The sequence below is a fragment of the Oryctolagus cuniculus genome, chromosome 14 (assembly GCF_051225735.1).
Source record: "Oryctolagus cuniculus isolate XC-2025 breed Fujian yellow rabbit chromosome 14, ASM5122573v1, whole genome shotgun sequence".
NCBI lineage: Eukaryota > Metazoa > Chordata > Mammalia > Lagomorpha > Leporidae > Oryctolagus > Oryctolagus cuniculus.
This window is the reverse complement of record NC_142880.1, coordinates 32328399-32352486: the sequence shown is the minus strand read 5'-3', so window position 1 is coordinate 32352486 and position 24088 is coordinate 32328399. Positions and strand designations below refer to the sequence as shown.

Below are 24088 nucleotides of genomic sequence, written 5' to 3'. Positions count from 1 at the left end.
CACAGTATTTAATAGATGAAAGTACTCTTACTGGCTGATGTTTATGAACAATTTGAAGGTAGACAATTTTTAAGCAGAGCTTCTTCAAATTCACAATCCTTCATTTTTCAGATTAATATGGATTTTTGCATTTGATCAACCTACATAAGATACAATACCCTACAGGTTCATATTCTCCCTAAAGATTTAGTTTTCCAAAATAATAAAAAAATGGCATAGCTAATCATTGCCCTATTGAAAAAGCAGCAGTATATAAGAAAGTTACTGTCCAGATTTACAAATGCTTTTTCTGAACACTTAAGAGGCCTAGATCACGCAGGGAAGCAAGTATAATATAATGCAGTAATTTCCCAATATCACTTTAGCAACAAAATCCTTTTTTTTTTTTTTTTTCAATGAAGCTTTATGGAGAACTCAATGCTGGCTGGTACCACGGCTCACTTGGCTAGTCCTCCGCCTGCAGCGCCGGCACCCCAGGTTCTAGTCCTGGTCGGGGTGCTGGATTCTGTCCCGGTTGCTCCTCTTTCAGTCCAGCTCTCTGCTGTGGCCCGGGAAGGCAGTGGAGGATGGCCCAAGTGCTTGGGCCCTGCACCCACATGGGAGACCAGGAGGAAGCACCTGGCTCCTGGCTTCGGATCAGTGCAATGTGCCAACCACAGCGCACCGGCCATAGCGGCCATTTGGGGAGTGAACCAATGGAAGGAAGACCTTTCTGTCTCTCTCTCTCTCACTAACTCTGCCTGTCAAAAAAAAAAAAAAAAAAAAAAAAAAAAAAGAGAACTCGATGCCAGGGAAATAGGAGCCTGGAATTCAGGAACTACACAGAATAAGAGTCAAATCTCTGCTCTGCTCCTACCTCCTAGATGACTTTTGGCCTCCCACATCTAAGCTTTGATTTTCACCATAAAAAGCATTGATAACAGAAACTAAATTTTAAATAATTGAGAATGGATATAAAGTACATAACACCTGGCCCATACTGAGGACCCAACAAATAAAAGTAAATAAAAAATAAGCGTTCTGCTTAAATGGAGGTTGACAAAAGCGAAAGGTCTCCCAAAGGGCCAAAATTTTGATTCTCTCCCCGACAAAATTGCTGCCCAGCATGTCCTCAGAATGCTTTGGTGCCCAAGAACACAGTATGAGAACAGACGGCAGAAGTGACACAAGGGCTGTTTCAGAAAGACAGTTTTTACATGAAGAGACAAGAGTCAGGATGGGACACAGATGAATATGAGACAAATGACTGGATCCTGGTTTGAGTGCATGTTCCATTTTGTCATAAAACTTGTACTTTTAAAAACATTAAGTTGGGGGCCGGCACTATGGCATAGTAGGTAAAGCCTCCACCTCCAGTGCCAGCTCCCAGTGGGAGCCGGTTCAAGTCCCAGCTGCTCCACTTCCTATCCAGCTCTCTGCTATGGCCTGGAAAAGCAGTGGAAAGTGGACCAAGTCCTTGGGCCCCTATACCTGTGTAGGAGACCCAGAGGAAGTTCTTGGCTCCTGGCTTCAGATCGGCATAGCTTCAGCCATTGCGGCCATTTGGGGAGTGAGTCAGCGGATGGAAGACTTTCTCTCTCTCTGCTTCTGCCTCTCTATAACTCTGCCTTTTAAATAAATAAATAAATAAATAAATCTTCCAAAAAAAAAAAAAACAAACCCTCAAGTGGGATGGCAATTGGCACAGCAATTAAGATGCCATTTGGGATGCCAACTTCCCATATCAGAAAGCCTGGGCTCAAGTCCTGGCTCCTCTCCCATTTCTGCTTCCTGCTAATGCAAATCCTGGAAGTCAGTAGTAATGACTCAAGTACATGAGTCCCTGCCACCCACATGGGAGACCAAGATTGAGTTTTGGGATCATGGTTATGGCCTGACCCTCCCTCATCCACTGCAGGTATATGGGAAGTGAATCAGTAGATGGAAGATCTGTGACTCTCTCTCTCTAAAAGAATAAAAAATATTTTTTTAAATAGAACCAAGTGAAGAGATTATATGCACAAGGCTCACTCCTTATACTTATTTACTTCTTTAGGTATAAAGAGTTTATAATGCTCCAAAGATAAATATCAACATCACTGCTTAAAAGATTCTTGACTCGAATAAATGGGAAAAATAATTGTGCCTTTATGCAACCTAATTTTCAAGACCGACACTCTGGAGACTCATAACTCTAGTGAAAGAATATCCAGGTCAAGTGGAATTTCAACTCTCATCAAATTCTACATACCCCAGTTCTGTCTCCAATAAAACTCCAACGTTTTTTGCCTTGCAAAGTGTCTTTTCACTACATAATGAATCCTCTGGATAAGCATGTGTGAAAATCCAGCGCGTTTCAGAAGATAAGCCATTGTTGGTGAATGTCCAAAAGGATCTATAGCCCAGCCAGACCGAGGCTTCACTCCTATTGATAAAAGAAACTAAGTGTTATTTTCTTAATTGATACATGAAATAAAAAGTCACACCACATTAAGATCATCAAAACTCTCCAGTCATCTGGGTTATAAGACAAAGGATCTACTTGGCATCACACTTTGCCACAAACTCCCAGCAGGAGCCCTTATTCACCAACTCAAGGTAGCTCACCAACTGGAGCTGAAGAAAGCACTCTACCATCCTACAGAGAGAAAGAAACTTGCAGGACCAAGGCCATGCCCCTTAGATTATTCAGGGAACTCACTGTTACACGGTAAATAGATGTAACCGAATTCATTTCAGAGTACACTTCCTAATCCTAATCCTACCGATTGTTGAGTATCTTTTATACCTTACAACAGTCCCAGATCATCTTATCATATAGTTGTAGAATTGGCCAAAATAACGGCTACCATTTTTCATTAAATCTTTGAGACATTTTATGGCTGATGCCTTCTCTCTACATGGCTCATTTTAATTTTAACAGTCATTGACCCAAGTTGTATCTTAATTTCAAAGAGGATATAATGTAAAAAAAATGAAAATTATAAATGCATATGTTGAAATTAATGAGTTAAGATTATTCATCTAGTATCACATGAATCTGATCTTTCAGTTATTTACAGTTTTCAAATAAGACTTCTATTTATGACCTATAAACCAACATAAATTATATGTTACATGCAATTTTTTCATCCAAACATCTGTTTGGCATCTTTCATGTGCCTAAGATCTTAGCCTTACGGTTAACAAAAATTAGTTAATCCTGATCTTGACAGAGAGCAGAGTTGCAGAGATGCTCATTCAAATACAAAGACTCTTCAAAAAAGTTCATGGAAATGGAACTAAAAATTACTTTTGGTGCAAAAGTTTTTGAATTACACTCATACATGGGTTTTCAAAAGTCTCATGGAAAATTTGTATTATGAATAAGCCATGCATGAATTTTAAAAAAAAGTGCATCAAAATACATCTACCTTTTAATTCCATTTTCCATGAACTTTTCAGAGTATCCTCATAGGTATAATACAAAGCAATAGCCAAAAAAAAAAAAAGGGGGGGGGGGAAGGGCAGAGCAAACAGATGGGAAACCAGAGAAGGTGAGTGAATGCCAACGAACAATCAGAAAAGGAATGGGGGAATTAGAAAACTATCAATAGATGCTAAAAACTAAAACATGAAAGTCTGCTGAGGAATAGGATAGTTACCTATTTTCAGAATGTCTTCCACAAACTGTTAACTAGAAAGAGAAATAATTTAACAGTACAACAAAGAAACTTAGCAAACACACTTCATTCAATTCATGAAGGGTAACATAAACAACATGGGACTACAGACATCATGTGCTCCTGATATGATTTAGTGAGAACAGAACATCACTGCAGTGAGACAGAGGGAGCCAGGACACATAGGAAGAGAGGATACATAAACAGTTTGCATCTAATCATAAGGTAATAGATAAACTCAAATTGAGATGCTTCCTAAGATCAAGAATCTCAAAGAAAGGCTGAGGATGTTCCTGATTAAAGAAGACTAAAGATATATGACAACTAAAAACAATATATGAACCTTGAACTTTGATTGCAGCCTAGACCAGGAAGGGAAAAAAGCAACTTTTATAAAAGAAGTTATTGAGACAACTGACAAAATCTGAATAAAGCCTTGAATTAGATTGTCCTATTGTATGGCTCTTATTATTCTTGATTAGATAACTGTATTCGGATCATGCATCAAAGTACCCTTATCTCTTATGAAATACAAAATGAGGTATTCAGAGATAAGGAGACAAGGTGACTCCAATTTAATCTCAAATGTTTCAGAAAAACATCCATATGAACCCACGCACAGGACACTGAGAGTCCTTCCCAAGTACTACCATGTAACTTATAAAAGTCTGAAATCACATCAAAATTAAGTTATAAATTATTTTTAAAAGAGATTTATGTTGTGTCCAATAGCAAGGGCAGGACAAATTTAGAAACAAGGTTTACAAATATTAAAAAGAATTTCCTTAACACCATAAACAAGACATACAATAACACATGATACTTAATATTGGACAGTTAATTTTCTTTAAAAATACATAACAAGAAAGGCAATCATCACCATTATCACGTCACTATGTGTATTACAACAAATCTGAACAATTCAATTAAACAACAGATATATGGTCTGAATACTAGATATAGTAAAAAGATGAGATAATTTTTATTTTGAAGATATTATCACATACTTACTACAAAAATTAAGAATCTATATAAAAATTTTAGTCCCTTTACAAATACAACAAACTTCCTGGTTAAAAAACTTGTATGCTTACACATAAAAATCAAAAAAATTTATTTGCTGATATTAAAATGAAGAGAAATGAGAAAGAAACCACAAAATCAAATAAATAAAACTGCAAACCAGAAGATAACATTCATAAAACATTTATACAAGGGTACATCGTAAAATTATCAAAAATAAAAAGGTAACTGTACTGTGGTGCAAAGAAAAATCCATGCACAAAAGGGATTTTCAAAAATTGCATGGAAACTATATATTAGGAAAAAAAGTGCATGGTTGTCAAAAGTATTTGCACCAAACCAAACTTAACTTTTAATTTAATTTCCCACAAATTTTTGAAGTATTATCATATTTCAAAGAGTTCATATTCAGAATATTCAGAATACACTGGTTCACTCCCCAAATTGCTGCAATGGTCAAAGCTGGCCCAATCCAAAGACAGGAGCTTCTTCCGGGTCTCCCACACAGATGCAGGAGCCCAAGCACTTGGGCCATCTTCTTTGTTTTCTTTTTTTTTTTTTTTTTGTTTTGTTTTGTTTTTAAAGATTTATTCATTTGAAAGTCAGAGTTACACACACAGAGAAGGAGAAGCAGAGAAAAAAAGAGAGCGGTCTGGGGGCCGGCGCCGTGGTTCACTTGGTTAATTCTCCACCTGCGGCGCTGGCATCCCATATGGGCACTGGGTTCTAGTCCCGGTTGCTCCTCTTCCAGTCCAGCTCTCTGCTGTGGCCCAGGAGTACGGTGGAGGATGACCCAAGTGCTTGGGCCCCTGCACCTGCATGGGAGACCAGGAAGAAACACCTGGCTTCTGGCTTCGGATCAGCACAATGCTGGCCGTGGCGGCCATTGGGGGAGTGAACCAGTGGAGGGAAGACCTTTCTCTCTGTCTCTGTCTCTCTCTCTCACTGTCTATAACTCTGTCAAATAAATTAAAAAAAAAAAAGAGAGAGAGAGAGAGAGAGGTCTTCCATCTGCTGGTTCACTCCCCAATTGCTGCAACAGTCAGAGCTGCACAGATCTGGAGGCAGGAACCAGGAGCTGCTTCTGGGTCTCCCACGTGGGTGCAGGGGCCCAAGGACTTGGGCCATCTTCTGCTGTTTTCCCAGGCCATAGCAGAGAGCTGGATTGCAAGTAGAGCAGCAAGGTCTTGAACCGGCACCTATATGGGATGCTGGCACTGCAGGTGTTGGCTTTACCTGCTACACCACAGCACTGGTTTGGCCATCTTCTACTACTTTCCCAGGCCATAGCAGAGAGCTGGATTGAAAGTGCAGCAGTCGGCACTAGAATCAGTGTCCATTTGGGATGGTGGGACCACAGGTGGAGGATTAACCTACTGTACTACAGCAGAGGCCCCTGCAATTTACTCTCAATAGCTCCAATAATAGTAACCCTATCACCAACACAACAATATGAAAAGAGGAAAAAACACAGCAAATGTGTGAAGTTTAATGAATGGTGAAGCTGGATGAAGGACTTATACTTCTCTGTGGTATTCCTAGAACTTTTCTTTAAATTCAAAATTATTTCAAAATGCAAAGTAGAGAAAAAAATTAATGGGGGGTATAAGATACTAATTCATCCCTAACAAAATTGTTTAAAGTATCTAGAAAAAAATTCAATAAAAAATGTTCATTTGTCATAAACTATAAAATTATATTGATATGAAACATCTGCAAAGAGTTACATCCCATGTTACAAAATTAAATATTAGATATCACAATGATTTTAATCAGTCCTAAGTTGCTAAGAGTTATACTGGACATCTGATTTTATTAGGCCAGCATCCTCATTCCCAATTCTCCTGGTAACACAACTCCTCTCTCACACTGAACCAATTCACACTGTTCCAATTCACAATGTTCACTAATTCACACTGTTTCAATTCACACTGTTCAGGTATGCTGACCCTGCCCTCCATGATTCCTTCTCCTCCACGACCATTTCTGCCAAAATGTCTATGCTTCAGTGACTGGAGATTCTGCACCTCTGGACGCACTGACTGGCTGATCAGATCAAGTATTAAGGATTAAGTTCCGGGCTGGCGCTATGGCACAGTGGGCTAAACCTCTGTCTGAGGCGCCGCATTCCCATATGTGCGACAGTTCTAGTCCCAGCTGCTACACTTCTGATCAAGCTCTACTGCTGTGGGAAAGCAGTAGAAGATGCCTGAAGTGCTTGGGCCCCTGCAGCCATGTGGGAGACCTGGAAGAAGCTCCTGGCTTCAGATCGGCACAGCTCCAGCTGTTGCAGCCATCTGGGAAGTGAACCAGTGGGTGGAAGACCTTTCTCTCTTCTCTCTCTTCTCTTCTCTTCTCTCTCTCTCTCTCTCTCTCCCCCTACCTCCTTCTAAAATAAAGAAAGAAAAGCTGGGGAGCAAACAGAGGCAAAAGTAAGCACAGCCCAGAGACACAGTGCCCAGACAGCATACTGATTCTCTTAGATCCTGTCTTCCTGGAGCTGCCACCTCTTTTGGAATTCCCAATGACATACCTATTTTTTTTTTTTCTTAACCTAATAAATTAATTTCCACCTTCTTATGATCAAGAGTCTTAACATATATAATTAAAATCCCCAAATAAGAGAAAAATTCTAAAAATTAACAAATCATAAAATAGATAAAATAATAAGCAAGGTAATTTAATGACCCTAAAAGTGACTACTGCATATCTATGTAGGTGACTTTATGATAGAAGAAACATCATAAATTAATGAAGGATAAATTATTCAGCAATAACCAGTACTAGAAAACATCGGTTCTTTCAAAAATAAGAGCTTCACCTCATATTTCCTAAAGTTAATTACTCAAAATAGCCCAAATGAAGAGAAAACATCAATACATACCTACATGTTTCTCCAGCCACTGATGCCCTTCAATTAGTTGGTCAATTAAGGCAAAATAATGCGAAGTAGCTTCATCTGGCATAACCCAGCCACCTGTCACAATTTCAAACTGACCATTTTCTAGCAAACTGGGGAGAAAAATAAGTTACATTAACAAAACTAATTTCAAATAAAAACCTAAAACAGCATAAACACTTAAGAACAGCTTTTAAATATAGCTAGTATTTACACTAGTTGTTAAAGAAAATTTTTCAATCAAGTATATCTCCCACATAACCTAAAAGCTTCTTAATAAGAAGAGCCCATGTGATTCACTTAGGCTCTTACAGAGCAACTAGCAAACGCTCTTCTCAGTTATGTTTCATGAGTGTTTACTAGAAGACCATCATGGTAAGGACAATATTTGTTTCATTAGATCATAAAAAAGTAATATTTACTGACAAGTTAATCCTGCAAACAACAAAAAACTCCTACTAACTAAAACTCGCATATATCACATAAACCTTGAAATTCAGCAAACATTAGAAAGAATTTTGCTCCAGATTCAGTTAAAACGTATGTCCTAGAGTTTATTTTTCATTACTAAGTGAAATGCTCTAACATTCTCATGATTTGTCTAGTATACATTCCTTTGCCATAATACCATATACAAGGTTAAGAAAAAATCCCCAGTCCAAATAAAATTGAACTGGTTCAAGAAGATACCTTCCTCTGAGCAGGAAAATTAATAACCATAAATTATTAAAAATTTTTAAAGATCCTAGTATAAAAATCAAGAATTTAAGCAAATATCTAAACTTTCACAGATACATTAGTTTGCAACAAGATGGTTTGTTTGGCCAATGGTGTCCAAGTTCAGCAAAGCAGCCTTGGTAAAGATATACATCACTAGATGCATACTAACAAGCCAACTTTAGTTGAAGCAGACCTAAGGCACAAAGGATAAATACTTTCACAAAAAGCATATCACAAAAGTAGCAGCATTAACTCATCTGATTCATTTAAACATATGCATGATCATATAACTAGTGAACAATGGACATGATTCCCAAATAAATAATTCCTTGCATATAATAAAATGAGTTTAATTTGTATTGGGTCAGGGAACATAAACTAGTAGTTCCACATGAAGAGTATGATGATTCATTAGATTATTTAAAGGAACCCAAATTTCCAGTTAAATCTCAGATTCCCTTAGGGCCAAATCAGTAACCTATAAAAAATAAACTGTGACTTTATAAATAGCACACTGCTTTAAGAACACAACTGAACCCAAGAGTATCACTCCCCACCCTTGCAGCCAATGTGCCTTTGTTTATGTATCTTTCTGCAGATTGCTGTTAGCCACGCTGTAGAGGCAATGGACTCAACCTGCCCTATGCCTTATGACCAACAGGCATGTCAGGATGCTTTAGGGTTTAATCTGTGACCAACAAACATCAACCTCATTATCTCAGTGTCCCAATAAACCGGTTTCAGAAGACTTCAAATTGATCAAAGACAAATGCTTTGTTGATCCTGAATAAAGCACAGGAACTACAGACTAGAAAACCACAAAGTAAATGGAAAAAAAAAAATCACATCAGTGTTGGAATTTTTCCTTTTTATATCTGTTTGATTTTGCTTCATATTTCCATTTACTCAGGCATAAATGTTCAAGGAATCACTGTTTGCTGTCCACCAAGCAATCTAACACATGTAATACAGCAGCTAATTTTCCCAGCTCCACCTGTGAATAAGCCACCCGTTCCCATTCCCTGCAATACCTGAGATGTTCCTCTCATTTCATACTGATCTTGTCTCTGTACATAACAGTTATTTAAAGATCACCCAGTGTATTAATTTGGGAGAGGCATGGAAAGTCTCCCACTTGCTGTGTTGCTTTCCAGTGTTTTCTTACCTATTTCATCTCTGCTACCTTTCCCATTCCTAGCTGGGCCCAGTTGTCCTGGTGTCGCACCTCAAATGGAACTCCCCCAGAGAACTCTCCATGCGTACCTAAGCTAAATCAGCACATCCACATTCCATCACTTCCCAGCCTTTGTAACAAACCAAAATTACCTTACTCACTTGGATGGATCCTCTCTCTCTGCTCCCCATTAGCACATTAAAGTCCCACAGAGCAGGGCCTAGGACACCCTATTTTGTTCACACATGCATGCCCCACACTGAGGAGCTAGAGCTAGCCTCGCATAAAATGGGCACTCAAATATTTCAGTCGTCCAGGTATAAGGTAATCTGATCTATAATATGGCAGGAGAGGGATATGTGGAGCAGGAAACAAAGTATTTGGTGAAAAATTCTCGGTGGGAATCAGGAAACTGCTGGAGACGGAAGAAAAGGTGAAAGCTGATCTGGGACTTGAACCCCAAGTGTTCAGTGGATTGGGTGTGTCCATCCACAGTGCAACAGGGTTCAGAAGGGAAGTCATTTGCAGTGGTGAATATGTACATTTAGGCAGATTTATTCTTTGGTAGTGAAACATCCAAAAGAAAGCATACAAAAGAAATCACAGCCAAAGAGCCAATGAAAAATGTTTCAGTTTTAAGGGTTCCAGAAACAGAGAATATAGGAAAGGATTATTTTCTGAAGAAAGTAATCAAAAGGAGAGCCACAGATCAAGCAGAAAGATAACATCAGAGGAAACAGAGGTGATAATACACTTCAGTGTTTAAGACCCTACTTATGATGCCAAATCTCGTATCAGAGTGCCTGGGTTCAAGCCCCAGCTCTGCTCCCAATTCCAGCTTCCTGCTAAAAGGCAGCAGGCTCAAGCAAGTAGGTCCTTGTCACCCAAGTGGGAAATACAGTTCCAGGCTTCCGCCTGGCCTAATCCAGCTGTTTTGACAGTGAACCAAGAGAAAGGAGATCTCTTTCTTTCCCTCCCTCTCTCTGCCTTTCAAATAAATAAAATTAAAAATTTTTAATTAAAAAGGATATGTTTAGAACAAAAACAATAAATCTGTGAATATAACCTCAAAAATTCTAGGAAAGGGTAATTAGGAGCAAACTGTCCTTTCAATTGGCAAAGGTGTTAAAAAGATACATAGAGTGACTTGGAAAGACACATCAGTGGGTCAGAACACAAAGCTAAGAAACAGATGGTTAAATATTTACATTACTAAAATAGCCATTAAACTAGTGGGGAAAGAATGAATTATTACTGTTTGCTTGTTTTTTAAAGTTTCAATCAGGGTGATTTTAAACAAGCGCAGAAGAGGAATCCCAGATATTACTCCATGGAAGCCAAGGGTCATATTTTAAAATAGCATATTCACATAGTTTTTAAGAACAATTGTGAAGTAGGTGAAAATAGGCATAAATGACACCATAAAAGGAGGCTGACAGGAGTAGTGGAGGAAAAGAGACAGTATCATTCCGGTTATGCACCACCAGCCTCTGCAGCAGGAGCCCTGAGTGACCGAGTGACCCCTCGCCAGCCCACTCAACTGCCTGTTCCGCCTAAAGCTATACAACAGATAGTAAACGAGAAGATTCTTTCATGCAGGAATGTCTGGTTTGCTACGGCATATTTACTGTATTAGGAAGAAATACCTGCCACATGGGCATTCCACCAAAAACAACACAAAAGCCCAGAAACTTCAGAATCATGAAAATTTGTGCTGCATTCTAGAACGTAAGTGATATGCACTTAAGACGTATCTGAAGAAGAGAGCAAAAACGAGGAAAGCTGTTGACCTACATAATTGAGAAGCATGACAATGATCACCACTTAGTGATGGCTAAAAAAATTAGGACTGAAAGTCCTAAAGCAACAACCCAATGGGAAATACTTAAAAATACTATAAGCATTGACAAAAAAGCTATACTTGCCTTACAAAAATGGACCATACTTAAAGTTGCTATTGTTAGTGGTAAGACAAAATTCAAACAAACTTTATCTGTACATGCAGGATCTCAATAACATAAAGATTTCAGGGGAAATACATATATGTATGTATGTATGTACAATCTTCAGAAAAAAATTACCTATCAGTACAACAAGCACTTCCAACTATTTCTGTTCACTTAGTGTTTAAACAGCACCAAATGAACTATCTCTGTGAAAGGCAGGGGGAATATAAAATCAAAAAAGATATGTATACTCTATAGAGTCTATGGCTTAGTTTCTACCCAGTCTGATTCCTAGCCAATTTTTTTTACATGTACCCTGCTCACTGTTTCCTAAGATACATGAGAATTAAAATCAAAAAGAATAAGCTATAGGAAAGTGAGGGAAACAAAGGAAAACACACACACATGCACACACGCACACACAAATGCAAGAGGATCTTCACAAAGTTTATAGAAAATGCATGCTATGAAAAACTATGCCTGGTTTTCTAAACTTTTTGCAGCCAAACAAACATAAGTTTTCATTCCATTTTTCCACAGACATTATGAAGTACCCTCAAAGGTATGTTCATTTGTGTTTAAATCAGGAAATGAGGTAGCACTCTTCAAAATCAACAATGCTTATGTTTCACTTTTTACAATGGTGAGTTGACTTGTGACTACTGCCAAAGGCATTAATATATTTCCATGTTTTATTTCAGTCCTGGAGAATTTGGTATAAAAAGCTTAAGGAAATGACCGATTAAAATTAAGCTGAGCATATCTGTCACTGCTCATTTTGCCTAAATGCAGAATTTGCACATAAGAATTTACTGTGAAGCACAAGAAGCTGCAGACTGTCTTCTCTGAGTGTCACTTTTCCCCTGTGTAGCATCTCAGACATTGGGAATTTGGTCACACACAGAGGGATACACTCAAAGAGCTTTTCTCCCTAATAGGGAAATCGTTACAGACAACTTAGTAGCAAACAATGCATCATTTAGCAAGCTTCAAAGAATCACAAATTAATTTCACATGAGAAAATGAGTTGAATTTCTAATCATACATCTGGGGAAATTTGAAATAATACAAGATGATGTACAGGGTTTCATTCCTAAATAAAAAATTAAGTTAAATAGAAAATTCAGAAAGATAGAGGTTCTCAGAGAATCAATTTATACCCAAAAGACATTTGTTAATCAGATTCTCTGATTCATTTTCCTTTCATGAGGAATAAATACAGACAGTAAAAATGAGCTTTGGTTTAAAACCCACCATATATTAATTGGAGGAACTCCTATTTTTAAATTTTGTTGATGCCTATCTTTAAAGATGTAATATAAGAGGAAAAGAGAGAAAATCAGTGACCTCTCATCATTTCTCCCTCATTGCATTCCCACTACAGCCCCTTCCCTCAGCTTGCTGTCCCTGCTCTCTGTCTGCCTGGAAGGTTCTTCCATCCAGTGTGTGCCTTGTTGGCTCTCAGAGATACATCACTAACTGTTATCAAACCAGCATATTCCACCCAGACCCCACCTAAATCATTGTCTTTCATAAAAGCCCCAGCATTTCTTTCATAGTATTTCTAATGAAATTTAATTATACATCCGTGTTTTACTGTTTCTTTTCCTCCAGTAGACTGTTGAGCTCCAGAGGCTGGAATACATGTGCTTTGTTCATTACTGAGCACTCAGGGTTCCTACTGCACAAAAGGGTTCTCATAATGTGAAAGAAAAGACAAAGGATACAAAACAGTCATGGCAGAAAAAACTGGTTTCCCACAGATGAAAAGAAATTTCACCTCACTCCAAAGGAAATGCAAAGTGGAAACTTCAACGCGGTGACATTTTTCACCTATCAGACCAGAAAGAACAAAACATTGTATAACATACTGCGATGTCAAGGATGTGTGGAAACAGGTTTTCTCACATACTGCTGGGGATAACTATCAAGTTTCAACACGCATGTATGTTCTAACTACGCTCATTCAAGATACGGAAAAGCATTTTTAAAAAAGGAAAGGAAAGCACTGTGAGGCAGGTGTGGTGGCACAGTGGGTTAAGTTGCTACTGGGGATGCCCGCAGCCCACATCTGGGTGCCTGGGATCAAGTCCCACCTCCATTTCTGCTCCAGCTTCCTGCTGATGCATGTGGGAGGCAGCAGATGACAGCTCAAGTACTTGGTTTCCTGCCACCCACAAAAGAAACCCAGATGGAGCTCCAGGCTCCTGGCTTCATACTAGCCCAGTCCCAGCACTTGCAAGTATTTGGGGAGTGAACCAATGGATGAGGAAGATCTTTTTCTCTCTCTCACTTTGCCATTCAAATAAATAAATAAAACTTTAAAAATTAGAACTACTTGATTCTTTAGAAAAAGAATTAAAGAAAATCACTGCATATATTAAAGATAAAAGATATCAGAATAACCAGAAATAAAACTACATGGTCACCAACTGGTAGTAAATAAATTAAAACCAATTCCTAAAACAGACTTAACTAAAAGCTTCTCTAAGATCCATGCTTGCAAAGCAGCATGGTACCAACACTTTTCACAAGTGCCTCAACAGGCTATCCTCTTCCAGCCCCTGCCCATACTCACAATCCTCTTCCCACAACCTGGACTTCCTTCCCTACATTCTGACACCCCCTTCTTGACTGGATCCTTCTAGTTTCAGCTTGAAAACCAATCACTTTCTTCGGGAAGCCTTTCAACGCCCACTTCTTGCTTCCACAGAGGAAAACACTGCACTGTAAGACTAGGCTAAATTATGTATCTTCTCCCTCTTCCCTGAGGGCTGGGACCTGGTCAGTCTTGCTCACCTCTGCATCCCCGGAGCTTAACACAATAAATATCTGTTGAGTGAACGGTGGAGTAAACAGGAGAAGGCTTCTGAGATGAGGTAATATCTCCACTGAGTCTTGAGAAATGAGTAGGATTCAAACTACCCAGTGCACAACAGGAAAACAAACAAACCTCAAGCTGAGCGCAAGGGCCAGTTCCCAAGAGGCAAGAAACAGCATGTGCATGAGGACACCCACGTGGCCCCCTGTGCCTGGGAGTAGGGCGTGAGGCAGCTGGGGGTGGTCGTGCAGAGAGGAATCAGAAGAAGCCAGAGTAGCCACGCAAAGGAGACTGGTCTGTACTTTTTGATGCTGAAGGGTCCCTGAAGCAAACAAGCACCGTGGTCAGACTCACAGATGGGAACCTAACTCTGTAGGTGAAGTGCGGGACACCTGGAACTGGCACAGCTGCAATCAGGCGCTCACCTGGAGCTTTGTCTCAACAGTAGTACATGAGAACAAAGGATAAGAAACGAGGGGTCAGGATCCAGAGATACTGCAGGGGCAGAACTGGCCAAGCTCAGGAGGAATGGCAGGCTCCGGGTGACCTTGTACATGTGCCTTACTTTGGCACCTCTGCCCCAGCTTCCTCAACAGCACAATGAGGTTAACAAGGCACCTTCACTCATGAGGACGCTAAGGATTGACTGATCAAATTCGTGAGTGCTCAGATATGCCCGGCACACAGCACACAGTCCCTAAGTGTTAGCTCCTCCTACTGCTGGTAACAAGGACGTCTGCAGCTGGAAGAGCCCAATGGCTGGGAACTGGAGCAGCAAGCATGCGACGTGCAGAGAGGAACACAAGGGGCATCAGCACACAGACAAGAGGGGGCCAATCTGGAAGGGCACAAAGGACAGCAAACAGGAATGCTCTGCACTGTACCAACAGAAGCTGCAAAGACAGAGCTCAGGTCACAGAAGCCAAAAAGGGAAGAATTTCAAGGGGGAGGGCGATGGTCAGCATCGATGCTGCAAAGAGAAATCTTCCCTGAGGCCCGAGGGAGGCATGGACAAGGGGTGGACAGAGCATTTCAGAAGTCCCTTGTGGCCTTTCCCTGTGTCCTTGACATAAAGAGAAGCCAGGAGCTGAAGCGAGTGAGAGAGAGGAACTAAAGAGCTGCCTCGTTCAAGATGAACTGGAGCGTGGAGGGGGTGGGGATGGGACTACTTTGTAAAAGAAATGCACACTGCTGCTTCAACCACTAGAACTGAAGTTATTTTAAAAGCCAGTTGGCACTGCTTTGATCCCTCTGATGACATGCTAAGCATCTTCAGGCTCTAACTCAATTCAAATCTGCACTGACTCCAAGTATCTTGAGGCACAGCATAACTTCGTGCTGCTCCGCAAATTTTACAGCAGCTTTGGTTAAATACCATAAAATCTGACCTGTATAAAATGTAGGATCAACTTAGCCCATATAAGAGCATTAATGCCCACTGTTCTAGGAAAACTCAAATGTATATCCAGTTCGGTATGGATTCTTATTATTTAAGAAAATCACATCAGATATGTCTCTGATTTCAATAAGCAAGCAAAGATAGCTAACAGGATAAGGTGGATGGTTCACTTAAATGTGAACCTAGGGGAAAAAGTGCGCGTTCTTGGCAAAGAAATCAGCAATGTGGTAAAGATACAGTGTCCATATGAAGCAAGTCTCGTCCATCCACCTGGCACACACTTTGCGGCTGGCTAGGACTTTGGTGCAAACAATGCAGACTGTGTGAGGTTCCAATACTTGGCAGGTTTCTCCAGGAGAACAGGTCCCAACAGCAGAAACAGATGCTCTGTAAAACACTGCTCTACCACCCCAAGGGACATGCACAAGATGCTGGGGACACAGGGAGGCGTACGTCTCAGCGCTAGACTCTGAAACAGGGTCCCCATGGGGATGCATGTATCATAAACATCACACAGTGTTTAACTACACTTAGCCCAAAATACCCAAATATGAAGACATGAAGCCGAAAGAGTTAAAAGGCCATTCACCAACCAGTTGATTTTTCAAAACAAAACAGGCACTGCCAGAAAACAAGTGCATTATTTTATGACATGCGGTTTCATTAAAATCCACTATAATTCATTACATTATTTTGGATCACCAAAAAAAAAAAAAAAAAAAAAAAAAGAGAGAGAGAGAGAAAGAGATGTTTGTTGCATGGGTCTCTTTTTAGTTAACCAGATTTTCACTTTCAAAAGCTTCAAAGAGCAGCATACTGCAGCCACCGTGGAGTAAGAACCCCACAAGCATCTGCTCGCATAGATCATGGGGTTTTTGAGTTATGTTTCCATTAGTTCCCACAGCCATTTGGTATTCTTCGGGGACAAGGCAGGCTTACGTGGAACTTGCTCTGCAAGGGCTAGCTCACAAATTTAGGGCCAGATGTTTAATCCATAGCTCATCTTCAGAAAGGTGAAGCCAAGCCACTCCATGAGCATGACATTAGGAGCCGAAAAAATGCGATCAGTAATGTCCCTTAGCACATAAGAAGAATTTTTAAAAAATGGAACAAATCTAAATATCTGTTAAGTTTTCCTCAAAACACACATATTTCAGCAACGAATATCAAGAATATTATGTTTAAGTATGTAGGGAAGCCGGCGCCGCGGCTCACTAGGCTGATCCTCTGCCTAGCGGCGCCGGCACACCGGGTTCTAGTCCCGGTGGGGCGCCGGATTCTGTCCCGGTTGCCCCTCTTCCAGGCCAGCCCTCTGCTGTGGCCAGGGAGTGCAGTGGAGGATGGCCCAGGTGCTTGGGCCCTGCACCCCATGGGAGACCAGGAAAAGCACCTGGCTCCTGGCTCCTGCCATTGGATCAGCACGGTGCGCCGGCCGCAGCGCGCCGGCCGCGGCGGCCATTGGAGGGTGAACCAACGGCAAAAAGGAAGATCTTTCTCTCTGTCTCTCTCTCTCACTGTCCACTCTGCCTGTCAAAAAAAAAAAAAAAAAAAACAAGTATGTAGGGAAAAAATGGTACTACCCTAGTTCCACGGTTAACGCAGTAAGTGAATAAAAGTGAATGATGAAAGCTAGAAGGGAAACAACCTTATCTTGGCCAGAAATAAAGTTCAGTGCCCTAATTAGCGTCCATAAGACAATTTCTTTTTTAAGCAAAATGATACTAAGCTTCAGGCCTATATTTCAGAGTAGTTCCCAATGCCAAAAGAGCAGCTCTTGAAAGCAGCTGAAGGTATGACAAGGGATTGAGCACTTGATTCCAATTTACATTCTCCCCTCAGTATCTTATCATCCTGAATACTAGCTGAATCATACGAAACTGTCATTTTTCTGCATGAAAAGCCATCAGATGTTTGTTAGCAATTTTATACAGTTCAACCTAAGTAAAATGGCCAACAGGAGAAAAACAGGGAGAAAGAGAGCAGGCACCTTGCATCCAGACAGGACCAGGAGAAGGAGGCCATCCACATTCCATAAGGCAGACAGCATTTCTGCCAGATACAGTGTATAGGAAACCAGAATTCAACTAGCAGTAACCCGCAAGCTCCCTGCATAAAATCAGCATGGCGTCCCAACTCAGAAATGGAGAATTCCGAGATGCTGGTAACTGCTCTGAATCCGGAAGGCCAAGGGCTAAGACAAAGCGGAATCTTGGGACAGGTCTAATCACAGTGCCCATCCATCCTTCACCCTCCACAGTTGTGAGGGCTCCACTGTACTCCACACCCTGTGACTGCTGCTGAAGACTGGGTGCTGACACAGACACACTGGGAGGGAGGGAGGCAAGCACAGCCTCCCCTTATAAAACACAGCAGACAGCAGGCCCAGCTTCCTTTAGCTGGAGCTGGACCCTGCCCTAGGCCCCGTGGAGCAGCGCATTCAGACAAACCACACACAGAGAAAGCTGCATGTAGAAAGCCAGCCCCAGGCTCAGCAGCTCCATGGAAAGGAAAACGCATGGATGTGGCCTTTCTGATCTCACAAGTGATTCTGGCACTTTCCCCAGATGCTGAATCCTAGAAGCTCAAATCATGTTCCAGGATCTAATTCTCCAACATAGGAAATAAGGTGGAAACCAGCAGCTGGCTGTGTTGTCCACAAGCAACATGAACTGACTCTGGAAAGCAACTGCACTGGGACTCTTCCAGCCACAAGGACCTGAAGACAGACTGAATCTAAGTGACAGGTGTGCTGCGGGGACCTCGACAAAGGACAGGAAGAGTCCTACAGATGAGGGTGCTGTGAGGCAGGGCCTGCAAGTCTCCCTCCCTTCCATCTGCCAGCCTTACTTCACTCTCTAAAGATGCAAAACCCTGGTTAATAATGTGCTGACTCACTGAGATCAGGTCACAGAGGATACAAGTTTCCTGCAGGAGAGACGGTTTCCCAAAAGGAAATCAGGTGGACTGGCCGATGGCTAGCCCCTGCTCGCTATTACTCACAGCAAGGAAACGGCCAGCATTTGAGGCCAGTTACGCTGCACTGGGACAAATTCCAGGTGTGGATGCAGCTGATCTTGCTCAAGGATAGGTAAAAAAGGGAAAATATCTAGATTTATGCACAATGATATAAAGATCACAGAGCTACAGTTAAAACCAAGCACTGCTTGACAGAAAGGCATATTTGATGCTAGGAAGCACTGGATTGGAAACAGACCCTTGAAAAAAATCCCCTCCCCCTGCCCATGTGGTAAATATATGAGAAAGGGGGGCTAGAGACTAAAAAACCAGGTTCTAAAACAAAAGCAGTAGTCAATTAGCAATATAGAAAACTAAAATTAAAGACACATAAGTTTAAGAAACATGTATGATGAAAATTATACAAATCCAGATATATAATTTGGTGAAAACATAGAATTCCATGAATATAGTTTTAAAAAATGCTAAAAACATCTGAGCCCAGGTGGGGAAAAAAAGTTATCAATGGGGCATGGGGCATGATATAATGAAGCTCTTTTAAGATACAAAACAAATTTTATACTTAAACTCTCCTTTTGAAAAAAGACTCTCAAGATGACTTTAGAACTTATAAATTCCAAGGGAAATACTCAAAATGGCAAATCAAAGTTAAAATAGTAAGAATCACTAATGTTTACCGGGTATCAAAAAATTACAGTGTGCACTGTGTTTGGTTTTTCATTTGTATTACTTCAATCCTCATAAAACTGGAATAAATTAGGCCCCAAAACCATTCTTATTTGACAAATAAAGAATCTGAGATGCAGAGAGGTTAAGTCACCTGTCCACAATTACACCATAAACAGGAGGAATCTGAATCCAGGTGGCCTGGCCCAGTGATCAGCCTTTTCAGCTACTACCAAAGCAGCTGTCCTTAAAGAAAGAACGAGAAGGGCAGCCCAGGCCAGGCAAATCCAAACAAAGCTACAACCAAAGTGTGGTGGTGACAGCAGAGTCAGTCATGAAAAGGAGAAAAGAGGGTGAATGGTCAACGATGAGACACACAATTCCAGGCCTGGAGTGGCCGGTGCTTTCCAGTCCCTACCTGATAGCCGATGTTCAGGAATCATCTATTGTGAATAAAGGAATGAATGAGCTAATAACAAAGGTCAGGCAAGTACAGAAATACCCAAATCAAAGAACAGTAGCAAGAAAAAAGTACAGTCAATTCTGTTAAAAATGCTTCTTTTCAAAACAGGAATTCCTCGCTAAGTGACTGGGAAGAAATTTTGTTTGGCTTATAGACAATTGACTCCTTGAGGAACGCTCAGTGAAGGCAGAAAACGGCGCCACACCACGCAGAAACACGAGATCACACCCGTGCCTCAGACATCCACCAGCTCCCTCATTCACTGTGTGTTATGCACCACAGCCATCCACATCTCTGTGCAACTTCCCATCAGATTTCAGAAAGCTTTTGCCACCACTTCCCAGTCACAAAGCACATGTGCTCCCAACACCCACTTTCACCAGCTAGCTGGAGAACGAAAGTGTGTGGTCCACAGTCAATGACCACATGATGTTAAAGCTGGTTTTTAGTCAAGCACAACTTGGGAAAAAACAACGCTTGCAAACTGAAAATTTTTCTGCCATACTCAAGTCAAGGAACAAATAATAACCAGAGTCTCAGGACATTTAGCGGGAAATACAGTAATGAAAAAATGACATAGAAATTTAAAAGCTAGCTTGAGCAGTGCTGAAAGGCAAAAATGCAGATGGAGAGGTGTCCTTTGTTAATATAAATGGACTGGCACATTTAGCATTAGTCAGTGCTGGTAAAAGGAATTACAAAAGATGAAAGCACAGAGATTCAGAGTAATAACAGGTAAAATATAAAAAGGTTCTTGGGGAGTAACAGGGTGGGCAAAAACCAACAAAAATACCAGAGCTTTAGCCAGTGTAATGAAGATGGGGGGTGGGGGACAGAGTCCCAAAAGAAACAATGAGGAAAAATACAGAAGGGATAAATTTTTTAAAATCTGAACAATCTGAGTAAAATATCTAAGATTATAGTTTTAGAAAATATAAAGTATTATTTGTTCTCAAGAATAATGTTAGATCTAAACAAACAAAAAATTTAATCTTAAACTTAGTAAAAGAATTACTTCTATAACACCAGTTTCACATGGCTTTGAAGTATAGGGAAGTTCTTACTTTTAAAAGGTTGCAAGCTAGTAGGTAGCCAAATCTAAACTAAGAATTCAGAAACATGTTCTACTTGGCTCTGTGAGAGTGTGTTTATGTGCACGCGTGCAAGCACACATGCGCCCACCTGTGTACATTAATCTAAATTAGCTACTCACATTTCAGTTTAAAAAGTCAAAGTATGTTTCGTGACATTTTAGATTTCCAGGTTGTCCTGGGTAACCGAAGGGACAACCTGACAGGCACAGTTCGGCTGGAGTAGAAGAGTGGCTGGACCTCTCCTTACAATGGTTACTGGGTTCCTCCTGGTACTCATGGGGGTGCACAGCCTGCACTATGGTGCCTTCCTAGCCAGCCACGCAACCACCTGAAGCCTGCTATGGGTGGGAGGGGGGAATGCTTCAATAAATAGGATAGAAAATCAATTCTGCTCAAATTGCTTTTAAATGCTTATGTCAGTTTCTATCAAAATCCAAAGAGATTTTGTTTTTGGTTGGACAGAAATTAACAAATTAATTCTAAAGCTCTTTGGAAAAATTAAAGGTCATTCATTAAAAGAAGCTTTCAATAAAGAAAGACAAGGGGAAAACTTAACCTGTCAGTTAATGAGACTATGGTAGAGCAGCAACAATTAACCAACCCACAGGAAAGCCTGTGAAACAGGCCAAAAGCCCAGAAACCAATGCATATTTAAATACAATAAAAGTGGCATTTCCAATCAGTAGGATAGGATGGACTACTGAACTCTCAGGGAGGAGCAACAGCACAGCCCCTGAGCGAGACAGTCTGGACTAAGACAACACAGTGCAGCCATGTTCTAGTGGGATGACCCCGGCACACTGATGCCCTGAGATGCAGAGTAAAGACAATCATGGTATCTGCTTCACAGGCCTGTTGTGTCGACTATCTAGAGCAGAGACTGATACAGTAAGTGATACATAGGATTAAACAAATAAAACAATGCATGATAATATTCAAGTTCTGAGAACAGAGATGCCTGCTTATCAGAGAACATCCCATCATACAATATTAAAAAAAAAAAAAAAAAAAAAACAGGGGCACGATCAACAATGGGGTTGAGTCTCAGCTCCACTTCTAAATTCCAGCTTCCCACTAATGCACACCCTGAGAGGAAGCAGCTGATGCCTTAAGTTTTGGTTCCCTGGCATCTAAGTGAGAAATCTAAAATGAATTCCCAGCCCTGGCTCTTATAGGCACTGCAGAGTGAATCAGTGGATGGAATATCTTTTACCCTGTGTCTCTGTCACTCACTCTCTCTGCCTTTCAAACAAATAAAAAACAAAAATCTTAAAAAATAAATTCCAGGCCAGTGCCACGGGTCACTTGGCTAATCCTCCGCCTGAGGCGCCGGCACCTCGGGTTCTACTCCAGGTTGGGGCGCCGGATTCTGCCCCAGTTGCTCCTTTTCCAGTCCAGCTCTCTGCTGTGGCCCGGGAGGGCAGTGGAGGATGGCCCAAGTGCTTGGGCCCTGCACCCGCATGAGAGACCAGGAGGAAGCACCTGGCTCCTGGCTTCAGATCGGCATAGCACACTGGCCGCAGCGGCCATTTGGGGGGGGGGGTACCAACAGAAGGAAGACCTTTCTCTCTCTCTCTCTCACTGTCTAACTCTGTCAAAAATAAATAAATAAATAAACTATAGGATTTTAAAACGTGAATGGTAAAAGAAGGAAAATGACCTCTAGATTGGGAAGGACCATTTTAAATATGACAATAAAAACAATATGAAAATAAAAGATTAATAGGTTGGCTGTATATCAGGCACTATGAATTTAGGAGAAAATAAGAATTTGAGGATAAATAAGGGGTAATGAATATCTACAAGATCATATCAGAAAGTTTGTAGGAAAACAAAATTAAAATATAAATTTAAAAATCCATGCACTTGTTTCCCAATATACATTTTGTGTGAACTTTTTGGAAGGCTCCTCATATGCATGAATTTCAAAGTTTTAAACCAAAATAAACTTACCTTTTAATTCCTTTTGTCTACAGACTTTTTGAAATACTTGGATAGCATATACAGTATATAATACATATGTTTATATATATATACACACACACCTTCCTAAAAATTAGTGAGAAAAAGTATACTCCAGTAAGTTACAAAAAACCTAAACTATGCAAAACTGTTACCAATCAAAAATGGCTTAAATATTTTCAAACATCAAATTGTCCAATGTTTTCAAAATTGATATTGTTGGCCAAGAGGCAGAGAAACTGGAACATTTCCATATGGGAGCTTGAAAAATATAATGTGATAAACTTTAGAGGGGTCACTTTGATTTTATGCTTAAAAAAATCTTAAAAAAGATTAAGCCCTTTTGGCCTAATAATTACATTTCTAGGACAAAGTTGGAGCATATGAATTTCAAAGGAAAAGTTTCAAATCACTTCTGCAGAGACACATCAAAATCAATGGAAAAAGAATGTGGAGAAGTATCTTAAGCTTCAGATATAAATAAGACAGATTTACCTTTTAAAGAGTCAACACTTGTTTCACTCTATAACCTTTAACATGACCAAGTATCAAAAAGTTGTAAAACAAACCTTTTAACAGCATCCTTCTTCTGAGTATCTATAATGTCCCACCACTTTGAAAAGTAGGAGATCTCAGACCACATAAATTTCCTGCTTGAGTCTTCTTTCAGCTTTAGGACCATGTTATTAAAAATATACTGAGTCTTGTCTCTAAAGTAGTCATTGAAAGTCTTCAACCAACCTGAATCAAGACACAAATATATCACAAAGATCTGATTCACATGGCTGATTCAACTCAGTTACATTCTATTGCATTACCTTTGGATACCCTTAGATGCTTCCTTCACATAAAGGCATACTTAAAAATTAACAAGTGTTTTCAATCAGTCAAATTCCAGTTTAGTTAACACAAGATTCAAAAACCTGTGAACAGTGAAAAAACTCTTGAAAACTGCACAAATTCTGACCACGAGGAAAAAAAACAGAGAAGGAAGACCTAAAATCAAACAGCAGTTATTTACACTTAATAATTACCATGCTTCTAAGCTTAAAAATGTAAGCAGTGTTAACAAGTTGACAATAGCATTCTCACAATGTTGGAATAAGCATTTTATCTTCATGTCACATCTAAAATTCCTCACCTAATAAAGTAAGTAAACCAAGAAAACTGCAAACATAGGCTACACTAAAAGCAAGCCACATAGCAATAAGGTAACTGCAACACCAATATGAATCTTGAGAAACAGAATTCTTCCCCAAACAGGCATTTGTTCCCAAAGGCCACCCACTGTGGGGAGCAACTGA

General features: G+C 40.3%; 1 protein-coding gene across 5 annotated transcripts in view; it reads right to left on the bottom strand.

The window, feature by feature from the left end:
• Nucleotides 1–24088, bottom strand: part of MAN2A1 (mannosidase alpha class 2A member 1) — a 169590-nt gene that overhangs the window by 106908 nt on the left and 38594 nt on the right. For 3 of the 5 annotated variants that reach the window (XM_051853587.3, XM_089313110.1, XM_051853589.3), the window contains 3 exons: nucleotides 23354–23525; nucleotides 7549–7676; nucleotides 2231–2404 (listed from right to left, as the gene is read on the bottom strand). In XM_051853587.3, the coding sequence (XP_051709547.3) occupies nucleotides 2231–2404; nucleotides 7549–7676; nucleotides 23354–23525 (474 nt within the window). Of the gene's footprint in view, nucleotides 1–2230; nucleotides 2405–7548; nucleotides 7677–18518; nucleotides 18642–23353; nucleotides 23526–23925; nucleotides 24081–24088 lie in introns of those variants that run through there. The other 2 variants (XM_089313108.1, XM_089313109.1) reach the window with 2 other exon arrangements.